Consider the following 21,091-nt stretch of genomic DNA (forward strand, 5'->3'; position numbering starts at 1 on the left):
TGGTGGGACTTGCACCTTGTAAGACTTAGATATGCAGCTGCACGGTGGTGAGACAGGAAGTGGTGGGAACAGATAAGTGAAGGCAAGCGCAGGTGGAAACTTCAGCACTTGAGAACATATTTTCGAGAAGTCCATTACATGTGAGGTGTAAAAAAAAGCCATTTAAGTACATGCAAAATGTCATTCTCACTCCCTTCACAACAAATAGTTCTGCAAACTGTGCAATAATGTTATGCATACAAAACATGTACAATGAATATTATGCCTTTTAATCTGTGTACATTGCATCTTTTCGACTATAATTCATATTTAGGCCTCTTAATTTGCACTTGTGCAAACATGACCTCAGACTGTGACAGTCTGATCACATTATTCATTCATTCATTTCCCGAACCGCTTAATCCTCACTAGGGTTGCGGGGGGTGCTGGAGCCTATCCCAGCCGTTTTCGGGCAGTAGGCGGGGGACACCCTGAAACGGTTGCCAGCCAATCGCAGGGGACACAGAGACGAACAACCATGCGCACTCGCACCTAGGGACAATTTAGCGTGTTCAATCAGCCTGCCATGCATGTTTTTGGAACATGGGAAGTACCCGGAGAAAACCCACGCAGGCTCGGGGAGAACATGCAAACTCCACACAGGGAGGCCGGAGCTGGAATTGAACCCGGTACCTCTGCACTGTGAAGTCGACGTGCTAACAACTGGACTACCGGGCCGCCTACATTAACATTTACTTATTTGTAAATGTAAATTTCCCCAGCGTGGGACAAATGAAGGATATCTTATTTAAAGAGCGAATTTCTGTCAAATCTCAATAGAACTTTTATGCATAAACTCAACTTCAGAGCAACTTGAACAACATTCAGTACTTGCCAAATACAAACATGCAACGTCTTAACCTTCTCTTTTTTCTTTTTCCCCTTTTAGATTAGATTTCAATGTACACGTGTTTTGAGTTCATCCTCAATGCTGCTCTTTGTGTTTGTTTTTAGTTATTATATTTTTAATACGCGTGAATTCCTAATGTCTGTCTGTCTGCCTGCTAAGACAATCTGAGTTGATGCATATTGTGCCATGCATGAGCTCATACTGCTAAACATTGTCAAGTTTGCCAGCTAAAATAACATCCTCAAGATTTATGCATCCATTCCATAGGAGGAAAATCGGGATGTGACCAGTTATTACGACGCGGGGTGGTTGTAATACGTGTATTACAGGATGAAAACTCCAAAATGAGGCTTGCGTTGTCCGATTGTGAGCGAGTGTGCTGCCACAAGTTCAACATGTTCTCATTTTCCTCTCGGTATTTATAACTTGGTCAGCTGACCGCTCACTCGGAATGTTCCACTGCTCGGGAACGTCGCTGAAGCATTCGAAAACATGACTTTGCCGGGGCGAATACGGTAGAAATAAAAAAAATATTAGTCGATTGACTTGTAAAATATTACCTTTTGTTACACCGTCTACTTTTTATTAATAGGGTGTTAGAAAAAGGCCGGTGGGTATTTTTTCCGTGATCGCCCCGTCGCCCACAAAATGGTACGTGCCGATGTTGAAATTCCGAGAATTAAGTCGCTCCGTTTCTTAGAACTGGATTCGCAGAAGTGGAGTGGCTCGGATTTTCGAGGAAACTTTTTACAAGGTTAGTTTTTTTTCCTACTCTCCGGCCTTCATCGCCTTCACTCTTCCCGACACAGAAGCACAACTTTAGGCTTCCCTCCTCGGCTGACTTGCTGTTTCCTATTTCCTATATTAGACATTAACAGTGCCGCTTTTACTGCTAGTCCCTTATACCAATTTGTGACCGTTTTAAAGTGTAGATGTGTGCAAGATGATTTTATTTGTTGACATTTTGAATGGGCTTGTGCGTGGCTGAGAAAGTTGGGTTGTTGACTTTGAATTGTCGCCACATTGGCTCGCCTTTTCTTTTATGTAAGCAGTCAAACTTTTTACGACCCTGCTGTCACTAAACGTGGCGCAATCTGACCGGTCTGTCTGGTTTGAGTGTCGTTTTTACTGTCAAGTAAACGTAACAGAAGCTTGCTATGGGGATGTTTTCCTCTGGAAGCAGCATTTCGAGACAAACTAATAATGGCGCAGTCTGAACTTGAACGCAGCGTTGTTGTGTTCAGGGCCTGACTTTCTTGGCGTGGCCAAGCAACACAACGCGGCTAAAGCGAATGAATGTCCTTCACGCAACGTGATTTTTTATCTTTCAAAACTCGGGAGTTTGGCTGATTTCTGATCAGATTGGGAAGAAAGGGGGAAAGATCGAATATAAGATTGAGATAGAAGATGAAAGAGGTGGGGTTCATATGTTATGTTTATTTATCTCTGTATTATCCGATAGTATTATCGTTTTTGAAGTTCAAACACAACATACGAAGACGGCTGAGTCATTGAGCGTATGTAATAGCTTTTTATAAGGAGAGCAATTGCCCTGTAATTAAGAGACCGTGTTAAGTGAGATCAGGAGGTTACAGAAGTTTTTTTTCTCTCCATAATTCGCCGCCCCCTGGTGAGAGATTGCCAAGTGTCAGTTCACTAAGTTTTTTTTTTGCCACGAGCTGCACTCAAAGAACGAACGTGATCATAACATCAAGTAGCAATCGACAAGATACGATGCAAATATGCAACCTGATAGCTGTGAGTAGAAGTCGAAATGATTGGAACGAGTTCAAATTGTATTTTTCGGAAGGGAAAACATTTTAGAACTGTGCTGAGGCCAGGGAAGGAGAAACGGCCTTCAAACAAGGAAAAACGACTGATTTTGAAAACCTAAAGGCAAAATTAAGCTTGTTATTATATGTTAGTATATAGTTTATTATTTTAATATTGTAGAGTAGATGTACCACAGCTGGCTGGCAACCGGTCCAGGGTGTAGTCTTCTTGCCCAAATTCTGCTGGCCGTGCCCTGATTGAAGACGAGCGTTGAAGGAAAAAAAATGGATGGATGGATAATAGCATTGGTATTTGTTGTCATTTGCCATAATGAAATGCGTTTAATCAGGTATTAAGTGCAAAACATAAAACAACATAAACACACTGCTGTTCAAAAGTTTAGGGTCACTAAGAAATGTCCTTGTGTTTGAAAGGAAAGCAGTTTTTTAATGATTAAACCATTTAATTAATAAGAATTACAGCCTAAACATTTTAATGAGGTAAAAAAATTGTATATGGGGGGCTGCTTTCCCATGATCGACTCATTGAATTATTAAAGTGGATATTTTTATTACTACACACACACACACACACACACACAAAAAGGCCACAGATGCCATTTCGGTAGCAGTTATTATTATTGTCCACTTGAGGTCGCTATCCTCACTGTCCACCCTATAACAACTGAGTGTGGATGGCTTTAAAAGGTGATGCCTGGCCTGGTGAGTGATGTGGGCGCCAGCAAACGAAGGTTAGAGTTGGCTGTTGTGAGCTGAGATTAGGCTGGCTGTTAAATGGTTTGCTGTGAGTCAGGACGTCAAATTATTACCAATATTTGATTAGTTGTTGCAGTGCCATCAACACTGTTTTGATGGAAAACGGTGGTGCGGGGGGCGGGGGGGGCCTCACTATTAGCAGCCTTAAATTCCCATGAAATGTGAACATGATTAAAACCGCATTTCATTTTGGACACATTTCTTCCTTTTGCTTAATTTTCACAGCACGGCAATGACTGCAAATGGGTGCGTTCAATTTACGCGGCACGCAGGTGACGTCCTGCTCAACTTTAACCGCCTCCGCAGCAGAAATATTCTGACCGACGTCACCATTCAAGTGGACGGTCAGATTTTTTACGCTCACAAGGCCATCTTGGTGGCCTGCAGGTAATGCAATACAAAAATGTGACCGGACCGCAGGGAGCAATGATCCTGATTCCTGTCCTTTCCTTTCCTTTCAGCGGCTTCTTTTATTCGGTATTCATGAACCCTGAGAACACAAACCTCAATGTCATCAGTTTGGATCCCAAAATAGATGCCAAGAGTTTCTCAAACCTCCTGGACTTCATGTATACGTCTTGCCTGAACTTGACGGATAGCATGCTGGCAGGCACCATGAACACGGCGCTCTACCTCCAGATGGAGCACGTGGCTGACACCTGTCACAGGTTCATCAAGTCCAGGTAACTATCGCGGCACACACAAAATTACAAATTTTTTTTAACGGATTTTTTTACGGATCGTAGTTTGTGGTATATTTTGGTTTAAAACTATGAATATAGGCAATTATTAAAAAAAATAAAAATAAAAATAGTGGGGTCCCTATCGTTCACGAATGGAAATCAGTGACATGGCTGGATTCTGTTTCTCCAGGCCATCTTTAAACGTACACGTTGAAGAGGTGCAGACCAGCATGTTACCACCGGCTGACCAACTCTCCCCACTGAGGCCGATCCACGTGACCGAGTTAGATGTTAAAACCAGGTACACGGCCACATCGCCCCCTCTTCAGGAGTGCAGGGGTTACAGCGTTTTTCGGGGCATCAACACCTCCGGTTCCTATCACGTGTATGGCGATCGCCACGTCCCCGCTGGCAAGTCCGTAGATTCCCAACCAACGGGCACCCCGACCAGAGCATTCTCCTTGTCCCACAAACCATTTGTGCAAGTTCCCGGCACCGACGCGCCTCACAAGGAGTCGTCGGCCATTATCGGTTTCCATCCAACTATCATTCGACCTGCCGCCCACATGGAGGAAGACGGCGTTCAGCACCCTCTCGCCGATTGCCGTCGATCGTCTCTCAGTTTTGGCAAAGGCGTGATTTGCAGCCCTCAGAGCCCCTTAAGATCCGACTGCCAACCCAACTCGCCCACCGAGTCGAGCAGCAGTCGAAACGCCACCCTGAGCCTCAAACAGCCCCCAGATTGCCACAAAGAAGCCAAAGTCCGAAACTGGAAGAAGTACAAATTCATCGTGATGAACCGAAACCCAGAGAGCAAAGAAATGGATGCTCCGAGAAGCAGTCCTGAAAGTGGATCGCCTTCGCGGAGTCCCTGCAGGAGTGGCGGAGACCAAAGGGAATCCCAAACGGAAGAAGCAGCCGCCGGTGAACACAGGGACGAAAACGCCACGACTGTTGATGGGTAAGTTACAACAAAGTACACATTTCAGTGACTCGGTGTGAACAACTATCAAAAATGAGACAGAGGTTTTATTGGAGAAAACGCAAAAACAAAAAAGAAAAACAGTTTCAATATTCATTCATTCATCTTCCGAGCCGCTTGATCCTCACTAGGGTCGCGGGGGGTGCTGGAGCCTATCCCAGCTGTTTTCGGGCAGTAGGCGGGGGACACCCTGAATCGGTTGCCAGCCAATCGCAGGGCACACAGAAACAAACAAACATTCGCACTCACACTCACACCTAGGGACAATTTAGAGCGTCCAATCAGCCTGCCACACATGTTTTTGGAATGTGGAAGGAAACCGGAGCACCCGGGGAAAACCCACGCAGGCCCGGGGAGAACATGCAAACTCCACACAGGGAGGCCGGAGCTGGAATCGAACCCGGTACCTCTGCACTGTGAAGCCCACGTGCTAACCACTGGACTACCGGGCCGCCAGTTTCAATATTAACACTGCAATTCAAAATAGGAAAATATACGAATAAAATGTCTGTCAGATATAAGTTACATAGAAATTGTCGCGAAATAAATATTTTCAAACACCCGTTCTTAAGGATTAAATGCACTGAACTCAAGTTGGGCAGTTCTTTCATGTACTTCTAGCAGTTCAGTTGTACTTAACTTTGAACTCGACTCCATTTCGACATCCCTTGAAAAACAACCGCAGTTAAAATAAACGGCTGTGCATCAACTCGACAATAAAACATAAGTGGAACACAGTGAAACATACAGGAAAGACCATAGAAGGACGGCAATGTTCAAGACAACACAAATACGACGGAAAGACGGAAGACGGGGAAACGTGCAAATGATTTTCGAAAGCGGCCCGAGTCATGTTGAATTCATCAACGTCTGTCCTTCTCTTGCAGCCGCCACAAATGCTCCTCGTGCGGTTGCGACAGCCCCCAACAGATGGAGGCCACTCACCTCTTTCCCAACTCTTACTGCGGAGACTCAAAGTTCTCGCTGTCGAGCTGCGGTAACGATAACTCCGCCCTCCCTCCGCATCCGACGGTATTGATCGAAAACAAGGGCGCGCTGACGACGCATCTTCTGACTTACAGAGGGCTTCCCCGAAGACGATTGCCCCAAAGACCACAGAAAGAAGCCGTACAAGTGTGACTGTTGCCAGGCTGCCTTCCGCTACAAAGGCAACCTGGCCAGCCACAAGACCGTTCACACAGGTGAGATTACCGCTTACAGTCAAGGTCGTCATCACCCGCTTGCCATTCGAAGGCGCCAATTTGTTTATTTACATCGATATATATTTTAGTTGCCGTTGTCAGACAACGAAAAGCTGTTAAAAAGAATTACGGGGAAAAACAGCGGACCACACGCAGCAAATATAAAAAGTGGACACACCCCTGTTCAAATGGCAGGTTTTTGTGGTGCTCCGCAATGAGACCAATTATTGTGACCTATCACCTGTACAGCTCATTCATTCATTCATCTTGCGAGCCGCTTGATCCTCACTAGGGTCGCGGGGGGTGCTGGAGCCTATCCCAGCTGTCTTGGGGCAGTAGGCGGGGGACACCCTGAATCGGTTGCCAGCCAATCACAGGGCACACAGAGACGAACAACCATCCGCACTCACACTCACACCTAGGGACAATTTAGAGCGTCCAATCAGCCTGCCACGCATGTTTTTGGAATGTGGGAGGAAACCGCCCCTCCGTGAGTCGTCACCTTACCGTGGTGGAGGGGTTTGTGTGTCCCAATGATCCTAGAAGCTAAGTTGTCTGGGGCTTTATGCCCCTGGCAGGGTCACCCATGGCAAACAGGTTCTAGGTGAGGGGCCAGACAAAGCACGGCTCAAAGACCCCTTATGATGAACAAAATATATGGACCAAGGTTTCCCTTGCCCGGACGCGGGTCACCGGGGCCCCCCTCTGGAGCCAGGCCTGGAGGTGGGGCTCGTTGGCAAGCGCCTGGTGGCCGGGCCTACACCCATGGGGCCCGGCCGGGCACAGCCCGAAGAGGCAACGTGGGTCCCCCTTCCCATGGGCTCACCACCCATGAGAGGGGCCAAAGGGGTCGGGTGCAATGTGAGCTGGGCGGCAGCCAAAGGCGGGGACCCTGGCGGTCCGATCCTCGGCTGCAGAAGCTAGCTCTTGGGAAAAAATGTCACCTCTCTGGCAGGGAAGGAGCCCGAGCTGGTGTGTGAGGCAGAGAATTTCCGACTGGATATAGTCGGACTTGCCTCCACACACAGCCTGGGTTCTGGTACCAGTTCTCTCGAGAGGGGTTGGACTCTCTTCCACTCTGGAGTTGCTCACGGTGAGAGGCGCAGAGCAGGTGTGGGCATACTCATTGCCCCCCGGCTCAGTGCCTGTACATTGGGGTTCACACCGGTAGACGAGAGGGTTGCCTCCCTCCGCCTGCGGGTGGGGGGACGGGTCCTGACTGTTGTTTGTGCATATGCACCAAACAGCAGCTCAGCATACCCACCCTTTTTGGAGTCCTTGGAGGGTGTGCTGGAGAGTACTCCTGCTGGGGACTCCCTTGTTCTGCTGGGGGACTTCAATGCTCACGTGGGCAATGACAGTGAGACCTGGAGGGGCGTGATTGGGAGGAACGGCCCCCCCGATCTGAACCCGAGTGGTGTTTTGTTATTGGACTTCTGTGCTCGTCACGGATTGTCCATAACGAACACCTTGTTCAAACATAAGGGTGTCCATATGTGCACTTGGCACCAGGACACCCTAGGTCGCAGTTCGATGATCGACTTTGTTGTGGTATCATCGGATTTGCGGCCGCATGTTCTGGACACTCGGGTGAAGAGAGGGGCGGAGCTGTCAACTGATCACCACCTGGTGGTGAGTAGGCTCCGATGGTGGGGGAAGATGCCGGTCCGTCCTGGCAGACCCAAACGTATAGTGAGGGTTTGTTGGGAGCGTCTGGCGGAATCCCCTGTCAGAAGGAGTTTCAACTCCCACCTCCGACAGAGCTTTTCCCATGTTCCGGGGGAGGCGGGGGACATTGAGCCCGAGTGGACCGTGTTCCGTGCCTCTATTGTTGAGGCGGCCAATCTGAGTTGTGGCCGTAAGGTGGTTGGTGCCTGTCGTGGCGGCAACCCCCGTACTCGCTGGTGGACACCAGCAGTAAGGGATGCCGTCAAGCTGAAGAAGGAGTCCTATCGAGCCTTTATGGCCTGTGGGACCCCAGAGGCAGCTGACGGGTATCGATTGGCCAAGCGGGCCGCGGCTTCGGTGGTCGCCGAGGCAAAAACCCGAGCGTGGGAAGAGTTCGGTGAGGCCATGGAAGCCGACTTCCGGACGGCTCCGAGGAAATTCTGGTCCACCATCCGACGTCTCAGGAGGGGGAAGCAGTGCACCACTAACACTGTGTACAGTGGGGATGGGGCGCTGCTGACTTCGACTCGGGACGTTGTGAACCGGTGGGCAGAGTACTTCGAAGACCTCCTCAACTCCACCAACACGCCTTCCTTGGAGGAAGCAGAGCCCGGGGGCTCTGAGGTGGGCTCTCCTATCTCTGTGGTTGAAGTCACCGATGTGGTTAAAAAGCTCCTCGGTGGCAAGGCCCCAGGGGTGGATGAGATCCGCCCGGAGTTCCTCAAGGCTCTGGATGTTGTGGGGCTGTCCTGGTTGACACGCCTCTGCAACATCGCGTGGACAACAGGGAGAGTGCCTCTGGATTGGCAGACCGGGGTGGTAGTCCCTCTTTTTAAAAAGGGGGACCGGAGGGTGTGTTCCAACTACAGAGGGATCACACTCCTCAGCCTCCCTGGTAAGGTCTATTCAGGGGTGCTGGAGAGGAGGGTCCGTCAGGAAGTCGAGCCTCAGATTGAGGAGGAGCAGTGTGGTTTTCGTCCCGGCCGTGGAACAGTGGACCAGCTCTACACCCTTAGCAGGGTCCTTGAGGGTATGTGGGAATTCGCCCAACCAGTCTACATGTGTTTTGTGGACTTGGAGAAGGCGTTTGACCGTGTCCCTCGGGGAGTTCTGTGGGGGGTGCTTCGTGGGTATGGGGTACCGAACCCCCTGATACGGGCTGTTCGGTCACTATACCACCGATGTCAGAGTTTGGTTCGCATTGCCGGCAGTAAGTCGGAATCGTTTCCAGTGGAGGTAGGACTCCGCCAAGGCTGCCCTTTGTCGCCGATTCTGTTCATAACCTTTATGGACAGAATTTCTAGGCGCAGCCGAAGCGTTGAGGGGGTCCGTTTTGGGGGCCTCAGTATTTCATCCCTGCTTTTTGCAGATGATGTGGTGCTGTTGGCTCCTTCAAACGGGGCTCTCCAACTCTCACTGGAGCGTTTCGCAGCCGAGTGTGAAGCGGTTGGGATGAAAATCAGCACCTCCAAATCTGAAACCATGGTCCTCAGTCGGAAAAGGGTGGAGTGCCCCCTCCGGGTCGGGGAGGAGATCTTACCCCAAGTGGAGGAGTTCAAGTATCTTGGGGTCTTGTTCACGAGTGGGGGTAGGAGGGAGCGGGAGATCGACAGGCGGATCGGTGCAGCGTCTGCTGTGATGCGGACGTTGTATCGGTCTGTCGTGGTGAAGAAGGAGCTGAGCCAAAAGGCGAAGCTCTCAATTTACCGGTCGATCTACGTCCCAACCCTCACCTATGGTCACGAGCTATGGGTCGTGACCGAAAGAACGAGATCCCGGATACAAGCGGCTGAAATGAGTTTTCTTCGCAGGGTGTCCGGGCTCTCCCTTAGAGATAAGGTTAGAAGCTCGGTCATCCGGGAGGGGCTCAGAGTCGAGCCGCTTCTCCTCCACATCGAGAGGAGCCAGATGAGGTGGCTTGGGCATCTGATTCGGATGCCTCCTGAGCGCCTCCCCGGTGAGGTGTTCCGGTCATGTCCCACCGGGAGGAGACCCAGAGGAAGACCCAGGACACGCTGGAGAGACTATGTCACCCAGCTGGCCTGGGAACGCCTCGGGATCCCCCGGGGAGAGCTGGAAGAAGTAGCTAGGGAGAGGGAAGTCTGGGCTTCCCTGCTAAAGCTGTTGCCCCCGCGACCCGGCCCCGGATAAGCGGTAGATGATGGATGGATGGATGGATGGGAGGAAACCGGAGCACCCGGAGAAAACCCACGCAGGCCCGGGGAGAAAATGCAAACTCCACACAGGCAGGCCGGAGCTGGAATCGAACCCGGAACCTCTGCACTGTGAAGCCGACGTGCTAACCACTGGACTACCGGGCCGCCTTGTACAGCTCATCAATTCAAACAAGTCACCGACACACCTTTCACCCTTTAAAGTGCCTCAGATGGACCTCGAAAATATCTCACATGTTCTAGTAGGCTTTTGTTAAAATGTCTTTTGCGTCGTGGCAGAAGCATGAAGGTTTTGTGCTCACACTGATTGTTGTGACAAAGTAGTCATCGTTCGAGCACATTTTCGCACGTGTGTTTGGGAGATTCTGTTACGGTCCGAGTTGAGCTTTTGGCACAGACGCTGTGCTTCACCACCCAAAAAACACCAATCATCTCTGTTGTGAGGCACGGCAGTGACAGCATCACACTTTGAAGCCGTTTTCTTCAGCTGCAAACTGGCGCCTTGGACAAGATGGAAGGAATTATGAGCGGTACAAAATAGCTGACAGTGTCAGGCAAAAAAAACAAAACAAACCCCCGCCCCTAGCGAAAGCCTTCTGCAACATCTGAAATGTATTTGTGGTTCATCAAGGGCACTTTAAATGGTGGCAGGTGTGTGCTGAGTGTCACTTAACACGAGTTTGAAAATGACGGCTGACTCTGAAAACATTCACGCACCAGTTGTGCAACCACATTATTGCAGTCGTTTGTTTTTGCTTCGCTTCTGGAAAATATTTTGTCGATCAACTTGTACACGTTAGAGGCCTCGAGGTTAAGTTTGTGGTCTTATTTATTTAGATCGCAAAAACTGGGCATTCAAACAGGGGTGTGTAGACTTATTTCCACCGTGTCCCGGTGAGTGAACAGCTTATATTTGTCCTTCGTTTGGCCTGCTTGCATAAATACATTTGATACCTTGACTGAATTCGTCATCACTCTTGTAGGTGCAAAGCCGTACTGCTGCAACATCTGCGGGGCTCAGTTCAACCGGCCAGCTAATCTGAAGACCCACACCCGCATCCATTCTGGGGAGAAGCCATACAAGTGCGATACGTGCGGCTCCAGATTTGTCCAGGTGAGAAAGTCTTCCGAGACCGCTCGTAGATTTACTTGCCGCGAACCCTGAGCCTCTTCGATAATAATGGTTCGCTGACCAGTTACGAGGGAAGGAAGAAGTAATAATTACCTTCACCCAATTTTAGTGTTCGACATTCCTGCGTTGTTTGAATAATCATTATTTTGTTGTTCTGGCAGGTTGCCCACCTTCGCGCCCACGTGTTAATTCACACAGGAGAAAAGCCATACCCTTGCGAAATCTGCGGGACTCACTTTCGCCACCTACAGACGCTCAAGAGTCACATGCGCATTCATACCGGAGAGAAACCTTACCATGTAAGTGTTCCCGACAAAGAGGGGGGGGGGGGCAAACGAGAGTATAAGTCAGGATACAGTATTGAAAAAAAAATCATACTCTAAGGAAGGAATCTGTTGCGTTGAAATCGATATATATAGCAACATCCGATCAGGGAGCAGGGCTCGTCCTGTACTTGTATGGAATCTGCCTGTTTTAGGCCATTTTCTGCTCCCATGTTAGGTTTGCAAGTTAAAAAAAAAAAAGTACGGAATTTCGCAAGCCTCTGCAACAACTTGAGTTTAAATTGTGTCCTTTGTTCCTCAGTGTGAAACGTGTGACCTCCACTTCAGACATAAGAGTCAGCTGAGGCTTCACCTCCGACAGAAGCACGGCGCCATCACGAACACCAAGGCGCAGTACCGCCCCGCATCCGGCAGCCTGCCCTGCTGAGTGCAACGCCACCCCCCCCCCCCACCCCCTCCATCGGCCAATGTATTGTAAACAAACAAAAGAAGATTTTTGTAATCCAAAGAACCAAATTTTGTTAATGTTGGGACTATTTTTCAGTATTTCAGAGTTTATTCTTGAAAACCTCAACTGAATGTACATTGGGACTGTGAATTTGAACACATCGGGGTTTTTTTTTTTCTGGTCAACATTTTTTTTTCCTTTCCAACACAACACGACTTGTTACAGTTTGCTCCAGTATTGATCCAAGTTTGGCCGCCAACGTCATCACTTTTGTCGTAAATAAGATGAGATTGCCATCTGCTGGCAGGGCGTGGAAATGTTTTCATGCCCACTGAGCTTTTACTGAAGGAAAGTGACAATAAGACGCTTTGTTTTGGTCACTTTTTGGTACGTATTTTTGTGTACAGATTGACATCCATTTGTATTTTCCTTTGTATGCACAGTACAATCTTTTCATAAGCCATCGTTGGTATTTTGCACACATATTGCTGTCTTCAGACTTTTCAGATATACTTGTTTTTCCCTTGTAACTAACATGTTGAGATGTTTTCAAAAGCATGTCCCTGCCCCCGCCCCTGATGCATGGCTACGAAAGAATTATTTTGCATTCAAATTTCCCTTGCCATATTGTCCTAATTTTGGTGCTGCAAAATTTCCTGAACAAACAGTACACCTTTGACCGTACTTACAGTGCCTTAACATTCAAATGTTTTATTGGGCGATTGTGTCCGTTTCTGATGTAAATGCCATGTACAGTCATGCTTTTCTTTTTTGTTAGTTGTTCACTGTATGCCGCTGGTAAAATGCAGACAAGCTAAAAACATGCTCAGGAATATTGCCTATGTTTAATCGCATCTTTGTAACTGCAGAATACGTAATATATATTTATATTTATGAAACAGAAATAAATATGCCTACCGCAGCAGTGCTCCTCCTCTTACACTGTCCAAGCACTATTTTGGTGATACCAAAGCCATTTTCAAAAGTTGCACAGGCAATTAACAGTTGCCTTGAATACCTTTCATGCACTCACTTCACGAGACACTCGCATTGAAAATTATTCGGGTCCATTAGCTTGCAGTATGACTTAAAAATACATTTTTTTTAAAATTCAAATGTCCCCTTCTGAATGGAAAACAAGTTCAATATTTAACAGGTGGCGATAATTTTATTATTGCAACCAGTTTCAAAGTTGTGTAAAATGAGTGTGAAATCAAAAACACAATCACCAAAAATATGGGCCACGTTATGCTTCAGGTGGGCTTAAGTAGATGTTCGTCATGTTCGTCAACTTTGTGTGCTATTGCTCAAGATACACAGATGCAAATAAATACAAGGAACATTTTCATAGCTGCTTTTTTATCTTCTGCAGATACAGACATCTCAGGAGGAGTGGGCGTGATTAAGCGCATCGAGTGGTTCTGATCTTGCTCATACTCCTTTGAGTCACACAACTTCTAAGTACAGTAACGAAGCGTGGAAAGCGCAACTTGGTCCGGCCCGTCCGGCCGTGGTCTTGGCAGCGGGATAATTATGCATTTTATGAACTATTTCAGCTCCCTTTGACTTCTCGCGTCGGTACGTTTGTTGATTTGGTCTGAAAAGCACGGCGGCTGCTGCCAAAAACGATCACGTAATGAGATCACCAATACATTTGTGAAGCAAAGCACACCTCATTGGTAACAGTACATTTTGTCCCTACGCACAGCGCTCCGAACTACGACGGAAGACCATACAGATGGACCGGAGTCGCTAACTGTGAGCTTTTCATTATTAATTCCTACCCTAGACATTGTACACCATGGCCCAAAAAGGAAAAAAAAAAAATAGTGCAGATTTTACAAGAGAAAGAAATAGACATGGTAACCGAAAGTGCCAATGGATGCAGAGATAAATATGACGGTTTTCATCACGAAATGGCAGGTGATAAAAAGAAAAACTAAAAAGAGTAAAAATGAGTGCCGGCGACAGCGGGGCCTAAGTCAACCCTCTTTGTCAAAGATGAGTTTCACGTCAGCAAAGACCTGGAAGAGACAAACACGTGAAGAGTGTGGTGCCTTGAGGTCCGCGTGACCCGATTTCGGTTTTTCAAGATGCCAGCTACCGTTTGGCCCATTTCCCCCCCCCCCCTTTGAATTCCAAGTAGGGAGCATGAACTCAAACCTTACTGTTGCTAAGCTGAAAAAAATGATCACAAACTTTTCTAGGCTAAATGGTCCTTTTGTCTTATCTCGCTTTTGGAATGGATGAAGTTCCGTCTTGTTGTTTCAAAAATAAATGCGTTGCGGGGCGGCGCCACGATCCCACATCACAAGTGTGCACACGCAAGCGTTGGACAACAGCACAAAAACAAACCCGGACTTGTCAGAAGGCAGGGCACAGTTAACATTGAAGCTCAGCTTTTTTTTTTTTTTTTTTTGCCTTGAGCAAACCCACGTGAAAACTGCCTTTATATGTAAAAACCCCGGACAAGCATTATTCGATGCGGTGAAGCTGCCAACATTCACGAGTTGACAAATGATTGCAGTGCTGCTTTTCGACACAGGAACCACAGTCAAAAAAAAAACATAAGCCAGAGATATTCTTTTTGAGGCCCAGTGAGCAAAATGAACATGTTGCAGTGAAAAAAAAGTAAATGAGAAAGATCTGCAAGTTAAAGCTCTTGAATTCTAGCTTACTTGGTCTTAAAAAGCGATCCCGCATCCGAGACTAGTGCCCGGTCAACCTGCAGTTGAGCTCTCGACGCGTTTCCCGAACGCAGTTGCCGAGCACACTCACCTCAGCCACAGAGTGAGCGGCATCCACACAGCGCACTTTGCCTTGCTTCTCGTACAGCTCGATGATCGGTCGTGTTGACTGCAGATACGTTTGGATTCTGTAGGGGGGGGGGGGGGGGCAGATGACAGAAGTGCTTATACGTCAGGTCCAAAAACACTTGCAATGGTGTCAAAGTACATGGAAAAAAAATGGGTCATGGATATATATCTTGATTTTGCTCATGTTCAGGTATAGAAAATATTTTGCAGTCGATACTCTGAAGCTTCATCTGAAGGAGTCGTCGGGTTGACGTGGAAAGCGTTTGGGTCATTTTGACTGAAGAAAATGCTAAATTTGAGTAAAATGCTGTATATACATATAAAAGATAATGTTAGTTTTTTTCCAACTACTATATTTAATTCAAATAAAACGACATATCGGCGTTTATCAAGTGTCGGCACTCTGTATCGGCGAATACTTGGACTTGTACCATGTCGCAGGGGAAAAAAAGTGGCATTGGTGCATTCCAAGTTTTAATTTTGGAAAACACCAATCTCAGGTTTAGCGCACCGTTTCTCCAAGCTTTCTCTGTTGTCATCTGTACGCCCGCTGCTCTTTCCTCGTTCTAAACATCTTTTGATGCAAACCTGTGCACGGATCACACAAGAGAAAAGAAATCGTCGGTGTCACGACAGGCAAAAGCTAATTAACTTCTCTGCGGCACGGCGATCCGCGGCGTACCTCATTGCTGCAGTCAAAGAAAAGGACAAACTTGACATCTGCTTTGCCATCCATGACTCTGTTCCAGCCCTGAAGGTTGTCCTCATTACGGGGAAAGCCATCTATTAGGAAGCGAAACTTTTGTTCATCTTTTTTCATGGTCTCTTCCATTGCCTTGAAGGGGGGAATGAAAAAAAGTGGGACAGACTTATTGATGGAAAAACACAACACAAACAAGAAACAAATTTGTTTGTGCATTGCGCAACACAAAACCCATCTGGATTGTCAAGGTGACATTACAAGCTGGGACAAAAACGGAATTGCACTGGCGGTCAGGCTTTGGGCTGAGATTTTTTTTTCCCCTCTTGCCAAAACGGAAAATATTTGTTATTCAAAGCGGCTGGTTGTCACAATTAGCACACTGCTGCCCCCTTGTGGAAGCAAAGGCTCCATGCACAACAATACAATTTAAGATAAGATAGGGAAGCCTTTATTATTCTCGCAATGGGGAAATTCCCAATTCACAGCACCAAAGTTATGAAAGGAAGAAGTAGAAGAGGAACATTTGACTTCTCGTCAATGTGCAATGTGTGGGCCCAATGCAAATACGTGCTCTCATTAAAATGGTTGTTAGTGATGTCATGACCCGTTGATGTTCGCAGCATAAAGAGGTATGTACTGTCGACTTTTTTTTTAAATTCAACAGTACCTTGGACATTGCTGCCATCTAGTGGGCATAAATGCATGTTCGCTGTACCCACTTTTGCATCATTTTAGAACGAAAAAAAAAAACCCACCAAGGCATCCAAGATACTGAGCCGAACTACTTACTCCAAACTACTACACCTTTGTAAAAAAAAAAAGAGGGATAAAAAAAGGTTTCTACAGTAACCAAGAAAATTGTGAGAAAATTAGAATCATTTCAGACAAAGCAAATGACTTGCAAACGGCTCTTGAGGAACTTGACGCGTGGCATGCGTGCGAATCCGTTTCTCACCATTCTAAGCAAGTTGATGGTGATCTCCACAGGGACTATTTTGCCTTCCTTGATGAAGTTGGCGATAAGAACTCCAAACTCTGATCCCTCTCTGGCCCGTTCTGCCCTCAGGAGGTCGCCAGCTGACAGATGGGTGTAGTTGTAGCTCTGAGGTACAAAGCAACACAGAGTTTTTTAATACGCATGGTACACATTCTACCCAATCCTGGAATCTCCCCTTGGGTACGCCGGCGACAACCATTCAGTCACATCACGGCCACTTCAACCAAATGTTTGAATCCAAAAACTCTCGCCGGTGATAGTTTACAGCAATGGCTGTTTTAAAGTGCTTTATGAATACAATTGAGTTAAAACGTTTTTGTTTTTGTTCTAATGGCTTCATCCCTCGCACGCCTCGACCTTGCAGTTAAATCCGGGAAAGTGCTCTTCGGATCGAATGAATAGAGCCTCTGTGTACAGCTGTCATTCAGGCCTGAAAACCATACGTGAAGACCAACAGCCAACACCCAGCAATACACACACACATACGCTGAAGCACTATAAAATAGGAGGATTCAGAAATGTAAATACTTAAGAGTGTATTTGGCAGCACGGTGGATGAATGGCGAGCACAATCACCTTCCTGTGAAGAGCTTGCATGCTCTCCTTGTGCGTGCGTGGGTTTTTCACTGGCATCCTCTCACTTAATAAACATGCCTGTTGTAAGACTGTAAATCGTCCTTAGGCGTGAATGTGACTGTGAATAGTTGTCTATGTTTGTCTATCAGGCAAGTGACCCTCGTGCACACAAGGCACAATGTTTTGAGTTTTGAGACGCAACACAAATTTCCCGGAGCAACTTAAGAAAAAGAGGAAATGGCCGAGGAGTGAAGACGATATCTGAGAGCCTTTTTGCTCCATTCATTGACTGGACAGGTGCATTCGGTGAGAGGCGCCACGGGTTGCTTTTTCAGCCACAGGTACAGTGCCCTCCATAAGTATTGGCACCCCTGGTTGAGATGTGTTTTTTAGCTTCCAATTATTTTATTTTTTTTCTAAATAATATGGGACCTTAATGGAAAAAAAGAGAAAAATCCAACCTTCAATACAAGTGCATTTATTCAGTGGGGAAAAAATCCCACATAAAGAAATAATTATTTGACATCAAATAATGTGTGTCACAATTATTAGCACCCCTGGTGTTAATATTTTGTACAACCCCCTTTTGCCAACAAAACAGCACCTAATCTTCTCCTATAATGTTTCACAAGATGGGAAAAGACAGAAAGAGGGATCTTCAGCCATTCCTCTTTGCAGAATCTCTCTAAATCATCCAGAGACCTGGGTCCTCTCCTCTGTACTCTCCTCTTCAGCTCACCCCACAGGTTCTCAATGGGGTTGAGGTCAGGGGACTGAGATGGCCATGGGAGGAGCTTGATTTTGTGTCTGGTGAACCATTTCTGTGTAGATTTGGCCATATGTTTAGGGTCATTGTCTTGCTGAAAGACCCAGTGACGACCCAGCTTCAGCTTTCGGGCAGAGGGCAACAGATTTTGATTTAAAATGTCCTGGTATTTCAAAGCATTCATGATGCCATGCACCCTAACAAGGTTCCCAGGGCCTTTGGAAGCGAAACAGCCCCACAGCATCACTGACCCACCCCCATACTTCACAGTGGGTATGAGGTGCTTTTCAGCATGCGCATCTTTCGTGGTACGCCAGACCCACTTAGAGTGTTTGTTGCCAAAAAGCTCAATCTTGGTCTCATCTGACCAAAGCACACGGTCCCAGTTGAAGCCCCAATACCGCTTGGCGAACTCCAGACGCTTGCGTTTATGATTGTGAGTGAGGAAAGGTTTTCTCCGTGCATGCCTCCCAAACAGCTTGTTGGCGTGTAGACAGCGCCTGATGGTTGATTTGGAGACTTTGTGACCCCAGGATGCTACCATTTGTTGTAATTCTGTAACAGTGAGCTTTGGAGATCTTTTGATTTCTCTTACCATCCTCCTCACTGTGCGTGGTGGCAAAATAAACTTGGCTCCTCGTCCAGGCTTGTTTACCACTGTTCCAGTTGTTTTGAACTTCTTAATTATTCCTCTCACAGTGGATATGGGCAGCTGCAGTTGAGTGGCAATCTTCTTGTAGCCTCTGCCTGACCTGTGAAGGTCGACGCACATCTGCCTCACTTGTATGCTGTGTTCCTTTGTCTTTCCCATGTTTAAGAGTGGATAAGAGAAATGGCCTCGGTGTCACGTCATATTTATACCCCAGGGAGACAGGAAGTGATGAATTACTAATTAAATGTTCCTACATACTCTGGTAAACTTTGTAAACTACTGTAGAAATGACAGAAATGCTTCAATTATATTTATTTCCTGGGAATTGTTAAGGGTGCCAATAATTGTGGAACAGGTGATTTGATGTCAAATAATTATTTCTTTATGTGGGATTTTTTCCCCACTGAATAAATGCACTTGTATTGAAGGTTGGATTTTTCTCTTTTTTTCCATTAAGGTCCCATATTATTTAGAAAAAAAATAAAATAATTGGAAGCTAAAAAACACATCTCAACCAGGGGTGCCAATACTTATGGAGGGCACTGTACATATGAAATAAATATGAATAAGTGTTGTTCGCAACATCGTGTCGCGATCAACCTGCAATTCCCAGTTATACCGGAGACAAATTCCTTGTGTGTTCTACATACTTGGCCAATAAAGATGATTCTGATTCTGATCTCGAATCGCAGTAAAGCGCACGACAGGACCCGACACACCACGGCAATGTTCATTCGCATTTAGTCGCGTTGCTGTGTGTGAAGAATATAAGTAGGTTTAAGGATGGAGCTGCATATTCGTGAGACTTCACACAATCAGTAGTCATAGATGAGCTAATGCTTATATAATTGCACAAGTTTGAAAACTCCTCATGGCATATGAGTAAGTGATTGCATCTTCATCGAAAAGTTCAACCAACTTGGTGTCTGCGCATGTTTGCGCTGCCGTTCCTTTGCGACCTTCAAATGTCGGGCTGATAAAGGAAACGTTGCCCTATGATTGACATTTTTTAGCATGCCAGCTACTTATAAAATGACATCCAACTGATCTACCTGCTTTATTTATTTATTTATTTATTTATTTATTTCAAATACAGTTAGAATTCTTTAAGTACAATATATATTGGTGTACCTTGCATAACTGCATGAACCCATATATCACTGTATACACAGTGATATACTTTTTTCTGTAGTTGTTTTCCCCCCACTGGCGTTGACAGTCAGCCACGTCAAGAGCATAAAACCGGAATTGCTGGTAGAGATTAAGTTGATACAGTCAGAGCTATACCTTCACTTCTTTTGCTAGCTACTGGTAGCTCAAAATATACTTAATGGCCACGTCTGGTGGACACAGTTTTTGGCTCAAATTCAGATGCGATAGGTTCCAGCTCAACCGCGAGCCTAAAAAGGACAAGTGGTCTCAGAAATGAATGGATGGAAATTGTCTCTGTGTGGGTTGCTTTAAAAGGTTTCCATGGACAAGTGCAGCCTAGACAAACACACTGACCCTGACACAACATTTGCTATCAGAAGTCACTGATAAGGTTACAAATATGCTACCTACTTCCATTGTTTTTAACCAAATACTGTTTGGATACTGATTCAACGTGTGTGATTTTACCAAGTTTGTCTGCAGCGTTAAGTCTCAGCTATTCATAAATATTTGGTTATTCTCACATTCTCTGGAATGACAGGTATCTCACTACCGAAGCAGAGTGTCGGAGTACTTTTGCCACCTCGCATAACTAGCTAACTTGCTAGCTAACACAGATTCATTTTAGAGGACGGCCGGAAGTCGAAGAAGCGGCGATAATAACTACTGTATTCCTTCCTCGTGTTTTTTTTAAGTTACTGTCCATGATAAGACGTCATATAAAGGGGTTTGAATCAGTCTCGCCATCTCTTGTAGCCTACCTCGACGATTTTGGCGCATTGGGTCCCTTTGCCGGCCCCAGGCCCGCCCAGCACGAACACAACCTGCGGCTTCTTCATTGCATATACCCGGTACACCAGGCTCGGCACCCTCTGCGCGACGTTATTCACCAAACGGCCGATCATAAACCAGCCACGCTGGCTCCTAAAGCGTCGACCGGCACTCTCGGGGAAGGGAGGACAAGCAGAAGCCCGGATAGCCGTCGGTTGAGTGTGTTTCAGACAGAGAGAATGGAGCCCGAGGTCATCACTTCCGCATGTGGGCTCGACGGCCAATGAGAGCTTCAGTCATTTGTGACGTAATATACGTCCACCCCGCCCCCACAAGGAAGAAGTCGGGTGACGCCACTCCCCTGGCTTTTCAGCATCAGCACCTCCAAAACCAAAAATCCGCACCGAGAAGGAAAAGGATGCTCTCCCGAATTAGCATCGAGAGACGGCGTTTGTTTTTTCCACATTTATCTCGCCTCCGTTCATGATGCACCCTTCATGATTTATAAGAATGGAAGCACAGCACAGATAGCGGGGCTTTAAAATAGCGGCAGCCTATCCTTCACAAGCCGCTTCGCCGGCCTTCTTTTGACGCTGCTTTTTTTTTGTCGTTTCGTGTTGCAGACGCAGGGTTTTATCTTTTCTGGG

The 21,091-nt window shown here is 46.7% G+C and overlaps 2 protein-coding genes across 4 annotated transcripts; one reads left to right on the forward strand and one right to left on the reverse strand.

The window, feature by feature from the left end:
* Positions 1-1,487: 1,487 nt before the first annotated feature.
* Positions 1,488-12,936, forward strand: bcl6ab (BCL6A transcription repressor b). Of its 2 annotated transcripts, none has more exons than XM_052046140.1 (9): positions 1,488-1,643; positions 3,664-3,825; positions 3,900-4,121; positions 4,312-5,082; positions 5,991-6,100; positions 6,186-6,305; positions 11,131-11,261; positions 11,441-11,578; positions 11,865-12,936. In XM_052046140.1, the coding sequence occupies exons 2-9, from the start codon at positions 3,671-3,673 to the stop codon at positions 11,988-11,990; spliced, it is 1,773 nt and encodes a 590-aa protein (XP_051902100.1). In that variant the 5' UTR covers positions 1,488-1,643; positions 3,664-3,670; the 3' UTR covers positions 11,991-12,936. The 2 variants fall into 2 exon arrangements, with proteins under 2 accessions (XP_051902100.1, XP_051902101.1); XM_052046141.1 differs by having other exon boundaries at positions 5,991-6,098; positions 6,196-6,305.
* Positions 12,937-13,159: 223 nt separating this feature from the next.
* Positions 13,160-20,714, reverse strand: cmpk (cytidylate kinase). 2 transcript variants are annotated; one of them, XM_052046145.1, is made up of 6 exons: positions 20,435-20,711; positions 16,486-16,632; positions 15,510-15,662; positions 15,339-15,415; positions 14,790-14,886; positions 13,160-14,035 (listed from the first exon to the last, which is right to left on the reverse strand). In XM_052046145.1, the coding sequence occupies exons 1-6, from the start codon at positions 20,576-20,578 to the stop codon at positions 13,994-13,996; spliced, it is 660 nt and encodes a 219-aa protein (XP_051902105.1). In that variant the 5' UTR covers positions 20,579-20,711; the 3' UTR covers positions 13,160-13,993. The 2 variants fall into 2 exon arrangements, with proteins under 2 accessions (XP_051902105.1, XP_051902104.1); XM_052046144.1 differs by lacking the exon at positions 13,160-14,035 and having other exon boundaries at positions 14,138-14,886; positions 20,435-20,714.
* Between the last annotated feature and the right edge of the window lie 377 nt (positions 20,715-21,091).

Source organism: Hippocampus zosterae, chromosome 15 (genome assembly GCF_025434085.1).
Source record: "Hippocampus zosterae strain Florida chromosome 15, ASM2543408v3, whole genome shotgun sequence".
NCBI classification, from domain to species: Eukaryota; Metazoa; Chordata; class Actinopteri; order Syngnathiformes; family Syngnathidae; genus Hippocampus; species Hippocampus zosterae.